The sequence below is a fragment of the Zingiber officinale genome, chromosome 10B (assembly GCF_018446385.1).
Source record: "Zingiber officinale cultivar Zhangliang chromosome 10B, Zo_v1.1, whole genome shotgun sequence".
Classification (NCBI taxonomy): Eukaryota; Viridiplantae; Streptophyta; class Magnoliopsida; order Zingiberales; family Zingiberaceae; genus Zingiber; species Zingiber officinale.
Genome location: NC_056005.1, coordinates 3125106 through 3136663, shown reverse-complemented (window position 1 = coordinate 3136663; position 11558 = coordinate 3125106). Strand labels below are relative to the sequence as shown.

At 36.9% G+C, this 11558-nt stretch overlaps 1 protein-coding gene across 4 annotated transcripts; it reads right to left on the bottom strand.

Moving 5' to 3' along the window:
• Nucleotides 1-623: 623 nt before the first annotated feature.
• LOC122028767 (probable glucomannan 4-beta-mannosyltransferase 4) lies at nt 624-9834 on the bottom strand. Of its 4 annotated transcripts, none has more exons than XM_042587642.1 (10): nt 9635-9828; nt 9237-9547; nt 9028-9126; nt 5528-5780; nt 3383-3493; nt 2744-2880; nt 2025-2138; nt 1750-1949; nt 1346-1540; nt 624-1260 (listed from the first exon to the last, which is right to left on the bottom strand). In XM_042587642.1, the coding sequence occupies exons 1-10, from the start codon at nt 9723-9725 to the stop codon at nt 1098-1100; spliced, it is 1674 nt and encodes a 557-aa protein (XP_042443576.1). In that variant the 5' UTR covers nt 9726-9828; the 3' UTR covers nt 624-1097. The 4 variants fall into 4 exon arrangements, with proteins under 4 accessions (XP_042443576.1, XP_042443577.1, XP_042443579.1 ...); XM_042587644.1 differs by lacking the exon at nt 624-1260 and having other exon boundaries at nt 1399-1540; nt 1750-1822; nt 1902-1949; nt 9635-9834; XM_042587643.1 differs by lacking the exon at nt 9635-9828 and having other exon boundaries at nt 5528-5793; nt 9237-9379.
• Between the last annotated feature and the right edge of the window lie 1724 nt (nt 9835-11558).

The following is an 11558-nucleotide window of genomic DNA, read 5'->3' as shown; positions in this document are numbered from 1 at the left end:
ATTACACTATTTTCGTCTTTTTCATGTTCGATTTGGCTGCTGATTTAATTTTATGAACTACCAGAAGATCTGCGATTTTTTTTTTTTTTGATGAATTTTCAATTTTTTTACTCGGTGGTTTAGTGATTTGGTAGGAGGTGAGGCGCCTGAGAGGTCAGAGGAGCATGCGCCCAGGCGCCCGCCCATTTAAAGATAAGTCCTTCGTAATCGCTATCGAACACAGCAAAGAACCTTATCGCTGTGTCGCAATAGTCAAACAATCGACTCAGACACGAGAATGCTAGGCGTTGAATCGCTTACGTGCATAGCCTTGCTCATTTCTCGTTATGGCGCATTGATTGCCCAATTGATGTTGGCTACAGATTAAATAGTAGGATTAGAATTATTAATAAACTTGGTATTAAATTAGGAGGCTAACCTTTCATGTCACGGGAACAAAGACTTCGTCGTCAAACTGCGGCTCGCGTAGCGGCCCAACCCAACCAAAAGTTCTGGATCAAACAATGTCCACCGGAAAATTTAAATACTCAGTCAAATGGGTACCGCTTAATTCAATAAAAATAATTAACTAAAAGCATTTTGCTTTACAGAAAATTGAAATGCCTTAATTATACAACTTAAAGTAAGATTCACACTGAAAATGAATAAATTTAGTGTAATGTTTGAAGTGTACAAAAGAAGGCATTACAACATAAGGTGTGTTCATAAAAACAATCAAGGACGCAATGTCAAATTCTATCGAAACACACTGTTAAAGAAGCTTGGAGACACCAATGTTCTTCCGAAGCAATCAGTTAAACAATTTCAAGCAAACGGTTGAAGTTATTGTATCTAAACCATTTCTGCTGCTTAATCCCAACACAGAAACTTATGACCCTCCGGGACCAGAGCAATTCAAACTTTTTAAAATAATAGAAACAATGAGAGCTCCAAAAACTCACTCTCGTACAAAGTCATTATGTCAGTGGAAGGCACTCCCCTGAGCTTCATCCATTAACAATGTTAAACAGATTAGGATCGCTTTATATAAATGTTTTGCGGTCAGCAGCATTAGTTCCTTAGTTTCATCAAGAAATATAAATCTGCAATTGGAGAAGCTACGGGTTTGTGATAAAGGTTCCGACATAGCCACAGCCAACAACCAAGAATGCAACCGCCTGAACATAGATATAACCATAGTAGTAGTTTTGACCATAGGCAAGATTGTAGCAGGCACAAAGAAAGAGAAAGGCAGCAAATCCGAGTTCTGGCAAGTTTAATCTGGGTGAAAAGTGAACAAATAGGCTGTGTAAATTATAGTGTCAAGGAAAGTAAATGAATTACAGACATCATATTGATTAATTACCTGTCGCTTAGAGTGGTTGATGCCTTTTCTAGTAATGGGATTCTAGTTTTATCCTTGAGGGTCTCTCCCAGCTTATCCGTGACTATCCATTCGTCAAAAGTACCAGCTTCCAATAGACCAATTATAGTTGCTTTCATCCGGTGCATGGCCATGACATTCTCAAACAGGATCCAAAATGGAATAAGATGGAGGGAACTGCCACAAGTAAAACTAGGCAATTTGATCTCCTAATACATGTGCAAGGAAGATAAACAGACGGATTGGAATTTAAGTAATATGTTCAAGAGAATGATTCATCTTTCACATTTGAATTAATGACTGAGTTATAAGAATCAAAGCAAGAATGGCATGAAAGATTATTGATAGGAAACAAAGGGCTGTGATTAAATCAAAATGAGACCAACCTTGGATTTCTTATGGCATTCAAAATGGTAATTGTAGTAGGTATATACACTACTCCCCATGCTGGAATGGTGGCTTCCGGAACCAAAACAGATGTTGGGATCACAACGCAATAAAGAAAAAATGTAACTAAGTGGGTTACAATCTTCCTTACAAAGAAAAAACTGTATGTTAGATGGAATTTCTTCCATAATGATACTTCCTGCATGGCATGAAACAAACAGATATGAGCAAAAGGAAGAAGTTACTGAAAGTCCTATATCAACACAAGAAATACCTTGGCCTTTAATATCTCAATTGCCATTTTCCGGAACAAGTATGCAGCTCCACAACTCCAGCGATGCTGCTGGTACCGGTATGCCTTGAAAGTACTGGGCAATTCACTTTTAACCTATACAGATTGTACCGCCAATAAGTAAAGCTTTAGCATAATAGTCAGGATTGTATAAGATGGAAGGATTCTTGAGAGTATTCATAACAAATTGTTGCAAGGGGTCAAACCAGTCAATCGGATTGTTGAAACCGTAAGTAGAAATTCTCACAACAAATTGTTTAAAGGGTCAAAAAAGTAAATTGGAATGCCAATCTTTAGGAATTCCTCAATCATCATTCAAAATAGTTTCCACAGGTATCAAATAGATGACTTCGTGAAGCATTATGAACCAGTGCAAAGTACATTAAATCAGGCATCAATTACTCCGTTGTAAAACAAAAAACAAGCTATATCCCAGATAGCTTATTTGGTTGCCTACCTGGATCTCATCCTGCCAATTAGATCTATGCAAGGGCACATCATTGCTGATAGAACTCAAGTCACTTAATTGTCAATTATAGTAAGTGGAGTACTTCTGAGTCGCCTTTTTTCCAAGTTTAATGAATTCAAATTGTAAAAAAATTAAAAAAAAAATATCAGTCATCATATATGTGTGTGATCAGGAATTTTACCTCAATTGTATGCTGAGCACAAGCAAATTTTAAATGACTTAAAACATCTACCTTTACATCACCCACATATAACAGTTTCCAGCCTCTGAGGGTTGCTCTTACAGCCAAGTCCATATCCTCAACAGTGGTTCTATCCTTCCAACCTCCTGCTTCATTAATTGCTGATGTACGCCACACACCAGCAGTCCCTGTAAGCATTTAGTGAAAATGAAAGCAGTTACTCAAAAAATTGATAATGAATCAAGGTAAGTTAATGGGGCTTTTCTTCTAGAAAGGCAACAGCAACCCTTACAAGTCTAGTGCTATCTATTAAAATCAATCTCTCCCCACAATAGTTAATAAATTGCAGATCAAACTCCAAGTTTTTGAATGGGCAGTTGAAAGATAGTTTGGAAATGATTAACTTGCCATATTTCAAATCCATATATCCCCAATATTTCTTCCAAGTCAAAGAAATATTGTCAAAAATATTTCCATATATCCCCATGTATCTGGCCTCAACGACCAATATAAACTTGTCAAAAATATGATAAACATGATGTTATTGTAACACTAGATTATCACTCGACTAATGACATGGCCTTAAGAAGACTTCAATTGTAGGACAGTATGCATATAGCCATTATCAACAGTACGGCCATGCTGCATTCTGCTGTATATGCAGTGGGTAATTAACTGAGTGTGATTTACCATTGAAGCCAAAAAACGCGAAGGTGGATGAACCTGCTTCTTGCTCCACTTTAAAGTGGTAATCCAATGTAAGCTTTTGTATCCTTGTCATAAGGCAATCGCTGAAGTTCACTGCAAAATCGTCCATGAAATGCCATGTCAGCAACTTCCTGTCATTAAGGAAGAGGATAAATCAGAACAAAAGACTCTTATTTTCTAACAGCAATATCAAAAATATAAGATCCAAACACATAATATCAATAATAAGCATCTTACTCTCTTTCATTATTTTTTCAGGTCCTTTTAGGCAGCTCTTGTATGTGAAACAAATATACATTAAGTTCTAAGTCCTATCTACTCTCTGACTTCAGGACTAAACAAGGATGACAATTGCCTTCTATGCTAAAATGAACAAATTGCTTCCTGCCAAATACAAATCAGTGCAGAAAGAATGCAGAGTAGTCAGTCATACAGCACCATTCCTGAGTAGCAACAGACATTAAACAAACTAATTGCAGTCCAACAGCTAGGAAAACAAATTTGCAACTTTTAAGAGATTTCTACAAGCCCATGCAAGAGCATACGTTAGAAAGTAAAGCTAAGTTCACCAAAGGGGCCATACTTTTTGTCCAATTTGCATTTAGTAGACTCACAAACTAAGAAAACTTCTGGCATAGATATCATCTCTTGCAGAATTATAGACAACTCCATAGACATGTGACTGGTGGAACTAATGATGTTCTTTTATATTAGCTTAAACCAACTATAAGTAGATCTGTTAAAGCACCTGCAGATACTCCAAAGAAATACAGCAGGAAGATAGCTGGGACTTCGGAATCCAATTACTAACTATCATTGATTTTGATATGTAGCTGCATAAACTGATAGAGAGCTTCTGTGATTTGACAAAAAAGTTACTGCTAGATGTAACATGTTTCCTGGTTCCACAATCATTTTAGTGATGAATTATTCTGTAATATGATTTAGTGTTAATTGTCAATTACATGTGAATCGATAAGAATTGGAAATACCAGAATCAAGTCCCTTGGCTTGATAAGAATCAGTAAAATATTTTATATTTAATACAGATTCTGATCTCTTATTAACATTAGATAAGAAGCTAAATGGAAAACCTAGAAATGACTATTATAGACTATCATTCCGCTATAACTTACCCAGGATTTTTAAGGCATTAAGCTGGTTTGTTTTATATGCAAATGAAATTTTTTGCAGACTAACCCATAAACCACTACGATTGAAAACAAACTTAGCCAAAAATGAATCACATACTTACCAAATTGCCATCGTGCTTGAACAAGTGCAATACTTGGATTATGAACAAGAAAAGGAATGGTTTTCATGAGAAAATCAGGTTCTGGTTGGTATGAACAAGTGCAATACTTGGATTTGCAACTTTTAAGAGATTTCTACAAGCCCATGCAAGAGCATACGTTAGAAAGTAAAGCTAAGTTCACCAAAGGGGCCATACTTTTTGTCCAATTTGCATTTAGTAGACTCACAAACTAAGAAAACTTCTGGCATAGATATCATCTCTTGCAGAATTATAGACAACTCCATAGACATGTGACTGGTGGAACTAATGATGTTCTTTTATATTAGCTTAAACCAACTATAAGTAGATCTGTTAAAGCACCTGCAGATACTCCAAAGAAATACAGCAGGAAGATAGCTGGGACTTCGGAATCCAATTACTAACTATCATTGATTTTGATATGTAGCTGCATAAACTGATAGAGAGCTTCTGTGATTTGACAAAAAAGTTACTGCTAGATGTAACATGTTTCCTGGTTCCACAATCATTTTAGTGATGAATTATTCTGTAATATGATTTAGTGTTAATTGTCAATTACATGTGAATCGATAAGAATTGGAAATACCAGAATCAAGTCCCTTGGCTTGATAAGAATCAGTAAAATATTTTATATTCGATACAGATTAATATCTGATCTCTTATTAACATTAGATAAGAAGCTAAATGGAAAACCTAGAAATGACTCTTATAGACTATCATTCCGCTATAACTTACCCAGGATTTTTAAGGCATTAAGCTGGTTTATTTTATATGCAAATGAAATTTTTTGCAGACTAACCCATAAACCACTACGATTGAAAACAAACTTAGCCAAAAATGAATCACATACTTACCAAATTGCCATCGTGCTTGAACAAGTGCAATACTTGGATTATGAACAAGAAAAGGAATGGTTTTCATGAGAAAATCAGGTTCTGGTTGGAAATCAGAATCAAAAATGGCAACAAATTCACATTCTTTGGCATAGTCATGTTCCATTCCCAGTTTCAATGCACCAGCTTTGTACCCTTTCCTGTTATCCCTAACTTCATAGTATATATTAATGCCTTTGTTTGCCCAAAGCTTGCATTCAATTTCCACCATGCCCTGAAAAGAAAATCTATCTAAAATAAATGTAGTAGCTTTTGTCAAAACAAATAGCGGCATGGTAAGATATTAGTAGTTCGTTAGTTAATAATATCAAACCTTGATTAGGAAAATAGACTAGTGGTAGAGCTTTTGGCCACATCCAAGAAAGATAATAATTGAAAGATAAATATGTTAGGATATGATAAAAATACCGATGATGAGGGGTAGTTGTACCAACCTATGGTACATATAATTGAGATGTATTTACTCCCTTCATCTAGCTTTGGGGCCAACGGTGAGGAATGTTTGGGATGAGCGAGTCATCTTTTTCCATATGTACTTGTGATGTATCAATATATTGATTCTGTTATATTTCATATTGGTTTTTAGTTGTATTTGGAATTGATGGTTTTGCTAGGCGAATATTGTATTTAATGTATGTATACTTTTCTAGGACCGGTACACAAATTTTTCTAGTCTCCCTGTGGTCCTCTATACACAATTAGAGCAAAAGTGCCATAAAGCGTCTTGTTTGAAGTAAGTTGTATTCTAACACAAGGCCGGCTCAAAGCATAGGCCATCTAGGCTTATGCCTAGAGCCCCTATTATATTAGGGTCCACCAAATTATATATTTTCATCTATAATTTTAATGTTTTACTAGCCAAATTATATTTGGTCATTAATTTTTAATTTTTTTAGATTTAATCAATAATTTTATTTTTTTATAGATTAAAGTTAAATGTGATCGTTTTATTTTTTTTTACTCGTGTTAGTTTTGATTGATAATTTTAATTTTTTTAATATTAAAGTTAGATTTGGTTGATAATTTTTTTTTATTTTTTATTAAAATTTGACTTGTAATTTTTAATTTTTTACTGATAAAAATTTAATTTAATAATCAAAATTAAGTTTAGTTAATAAATTAAAAATACTTATTAGTTATACTTAATTAGTATTTTTTTTATAAAATTACTTTGAACGTGAAAAGCATATTTAATATTGTACTACTATTTCTTTTATTATCATTTTTATACCATTATTATTATTATGTGATTGCTCTTCAATGAGTTATTTTGCACACTTTTTTTTTAAGTAATTTGCCGTCGTTGTTTATTAGCTAAATATTTTTGACTAAATAAATTAATTGATAATTTATCGAAATTAAAATTGATTAAAAGACAACTTGGTTCACGAAGGTCCTGCAATATAGGATCCTAGGGAAGGGTTTTTTATTGTATGGAGTGTCTATATCTACTACTCGAATCTATTACATCTAAGTCACACAACAATAATTTTTACGTTGCATGAAAGACTTTCCTTCATTGAAGTTAAAATTAATTGATATTTTCTTTAAAAAATAGTAATTAAAATATATATTAATAGTATTACAATAATTTATTATTCATTGTCAAATTAGTTAACATAAAATATTTTTTAATTTTTAATTTTATTAATAAAGAAGTGAGGTTTGACACAAGATAAAGTTATTGCTATGTGATTTAATTGGTCATTCCTTCCCATTGCATAAATAATTATTAGAGCATCCACCTTAAGTTTTTTATTATTTTCTTCTCTTTCTTCTATTTTTTATTATTATATTTATGGAATGAGTGAAAGAAGAGAGATTAAAAAGAAATATTATTTTATTTTTGGGTAGAGGTTTCATTCCTAAATTTAGAAAATCACTATTAATCAAATCTAAATTTAAGGAATAGATAGGGTAACTGATGGAGCGGATTTTTAGTTATCCTATCTAAAATTTAAGATAAAATTTTTGGATAGGATAGCTAATGTAGATGCTCAATGTATATCGGTCCTTTTAAATTTTACTAATAAAATAAAATATCTCTAATAATATTTTTAATATTTTTTTAAAAAAAATATTAAGATCTGAATTTTTTTTCTCTGACCTAGAGCCTCAGGAATACTTGAGACGGTCCTGTTCTAACAATTAATAGGTGCCAAAACTTTACTATAACTGCTGTAAAAAATAGTTCTAGGTCCATTTATCCAACCTTTAAGAACAGAAAACATGTATATGATATGTGCTACATAAAAACAACAGTGCAAAATCAGTCTGTCCAGTTTATTTATAATAATTAATTCAATAAACAATATATGATGAAAAAATGCACACGAGTATTGGGTAATTAGCCTTGGAACGTGAGAAAGCATATGAGAAAATATCAAAAGGTGGCCACAGCTCCTCTAGGCAAAAATCGAAAGAGCATCCCATTTTTTGGAATCGTCACATGCGCGTCCCTCTTTCATTTTATTTTTTATCAAAAGAGCGATCCACCCCACCAGCCCCCTATAAAATGATAGGGTTACCCTTAACTACATTGTTCAACATTATTATCTCCTGTCACACACATTAAATCGTAGCTGCTACCAATGCAATTACGATTTTCATAGCTGCTACAATATGAATGTTGTTGAATAGAACAAGTTCGAGTTATAGCAACTACTATTTGCAGCTACTACAACGTGAATATTATTGAATAAGATAAATCTGAGTTGTAGCAGTTATATTTTGTAATTACTATAACATAAATATTAGATGAACAAATCAAATCAATTATAAAATTATATTTACTATAATATAAATATTATTGAACATGTCAAAATCCATCCTAACTGTTCAGGATTTAAATTTGAAATCGACCTACCAATAAATGGAAACCGAACTGCCAAAAAGTCAAAACGGACCAAATATTAACTTCAGGGTAGCTATGTAATTTTACATGATGTTTGGTAAGGTGGGGCACCCTTTGATAAAGAAAATTAAAAAAAAAGGTGCCCGTTCCAATGAAAAGGAGCGTCCTATTAATTATCGCTGGGAGCTCCTGAGGAAGTTGCAGTACTTTTCAGATGGATAGCTCGATGCCCATTTATTTCATTTAGACCAACACTATTGGTATTTATTGAAGAACTCCCCCAACTTGTGAGTGATAGGTAGGCTGCCACGCAACGTGGAAGATCGAACATCTGGACCTACCGGGACGATTGGAGGACGATTTTCATGAGAACATTCACTAGCATGTGCTAACGTAGCATTTCTACGAAAAAAATCAAAGAAACAATTTTATGATGAATGTGTCGCGTTGTGTCCCTAGTTAGCAGAATAGCAGTACCTACATACGCAAACAAAAATTCCAAATTCGAGTCTCCGAACCAGCTACACACTTTTTCATCGGTTGCTAACTTACTAAACTCAGATTTTATTGGCTTGTACTGATTAAATGCAACAGGAAGTAGTGATACCTTGATCGTAGGATCCGTGGAATCATCCAGAACTTGGATTACTATCCGATCGGACGGCCAGAAAAGAGCACAGGCGGCCCCAATGGAGAGCTTGTATACCTGTAAGTGCAACCAAGTCGGTTGCCAAATGCCATCCATTTTTGTCAGACAATAAAAGAATAAATCAAAATTGAGAGTACGCATATCAGTGATAAATGCCGTTTTAGTACCTTTCTCTCGTTGTACATCGGAATCTGAACGAGCACCATGGGAAAATCCAGATTCCCGGACTCCGGGTCGGCCCCGGCGTTGATCGGCTCCCAACGGTAGCGCGACTCCGGCCAGCGGCGTAGGACCTTGACCGCGAGGCTGACGACGGCCATGGAGACCACCTCGACCAGCAGCATCGCCGACATCGCCAAGCAAACGATGATCGCAACTCGCAGCACCGGCGCGACTGCCCGCGACCGCACCTCCCGCCAGGCGTCCCCGATCGAGCCCAATAGCGCATCGGGCCAACGCCAAGCGATTGCAACGCCGTCTGGGGAAGGAAGGAGTGCGCTATAGTCATCAGCTTGGAGAAGGATAGCTGGAGCGGAAGGAGATTGCTACTTGTAGCTCGACCTACCTGACAGTGGTAAGATGGTGGATAAGAGATGGGAGACGACGCCGACCGGGGAGGGAGGAGCGGCAGGGCCAACAGAGAAGGGATCCTCCATTGCTCTCTTTCTCTGCGCCTCCCTCAAGCCCTAGCTCAGGCTACGGAAGACGCAAAGCCACAAAGGTAAAGGAAGAAATGAAGAGCGTTTTCTTCCTATGGAGAGGAATAAAGAAGAGAGGGAAAAGGGCAAAAAAAAACAAAAAAGGGGATAAAATAAAGCAACGGTGGACGCTCCGTTGCATGTCCCTTACGCTGCGTGCATAGGAACATTGCGCAACGGATCTCACAAGACAGATCCGAAATGGAGAACCGAAACCGATTTGTTCGCGGATTAATCGACAGAGAAACCCCAATCAGGGAATCATCTAAATCCGAATCCGGTTTTTTTTTTTTTTAAAAAAAAAAAAATCTGTGTTACGATGCGAATCCGAACATAGCTTTTGAGATAAGATAATGCAACTCGCGGCGTTAGCATTTAACAACTTATACGGGCCAAGGAATAGTAGGGTAGTTAAAAGTCGAGAGGTGATGGTAGTTAAAGCTAAGTACTATACGTCTAAATAAGTTACTCTCATTCTCTTGATAGGATATTCGTCGGTTGGACACTAAGGGTTTAGTCTTCCCATGATATAGTTTTTATTTTTCTCTCAGTCGACTATACGTAATGTCGGTCAGACCTAAGGGTTCAATCCTCTCATGGCATGATTCTTAATTTTCTCCTGGCTGTTAATACGTTGTTCAGACCTAAGGGCTCAATCCCCCATAGCATGGTTCTCCGTTTTCTCCTGGTTAACTATAGGTCGTTCGAACCTAAGGGCTCAGTCACCCCATAGCATGGTTCCAGTTTTCTCCCCGCTAGCTATACGCCAGTCAGAGCTAAGGGCTCAGCCCCCTCATAGCATGATTCTCAATTTTCTCCTGATCGGTTATACACTGGTCGGGCCTTAGGGCTCAATCCTCATATTTCTCCTAAGCATAGCTTCCAACCTACGCCCAGACAACTCCACGCCAGGCGGACACTATTCTACTTTGCATATCTCATAGTTTACGCCCAGCTGACATAATGCCAGACGAACTATTGCTAGGAGACAACGTTATCAAAGAATCACAACCACCTTCTTCCACCCAATGGAAGTTCGTCGTATATCTTCTATCACCCGACATATCCTGACACTCAGTATTCTCTGATGTCTGATGATTACGGAGGTTACGAAAGGCGGTATAAAAAGAGAGATTATCTCTGATGACTAGGTATGCACGCACGCTCGCTCATACACATGCATTACTACCATTCTACTTTCATACTTTTTCGCTCGACTTCATTCTGACTTGAGCGTAGAAGGGTCTGTGTCAAGGACCTCTTCCATGGTTCTTACTCTAATGCTCTGGATGCTTGGTCTGTGGTGTTTGTAGGATCATGGGTATCATCGACGATGGCCCGCCCCCCCCCCCTCTTTCCTCCATCGGTCCTAGGCCCGAGTCTTCTCCTTGTCAACGTTCTCACCCTCGTCACTGGCACCTCCATCTGACTCAGCTTCCGAACAGGATCAAATTTGACGTTATCTGCGGGAACACATTCACTTGCTCTGGAACAGAAAGATGGATGACATTGGTAGAATCAACATCACCATGACACTCGAGGAATACGAGCTATTCAAGGAGGTTAAGATGCAAGCGACTTCAGAAAAACATACCATGGATTTTCATTAGTGTTGCGCACCTATGGCCTCATGAGACGGGACCTCCACCTTGGACAGAAGGTCCAACAGAAAGCAGCCATGTGACTTCCCCCGAGCATTGTATCGAGCCCCTGGAGAAGGCTACACCAAAATGGAGCGATGTCAGGCCTCCTTGGCTTGGAACTCGCCTTCAAGAAGAGGGGAAAGACCCT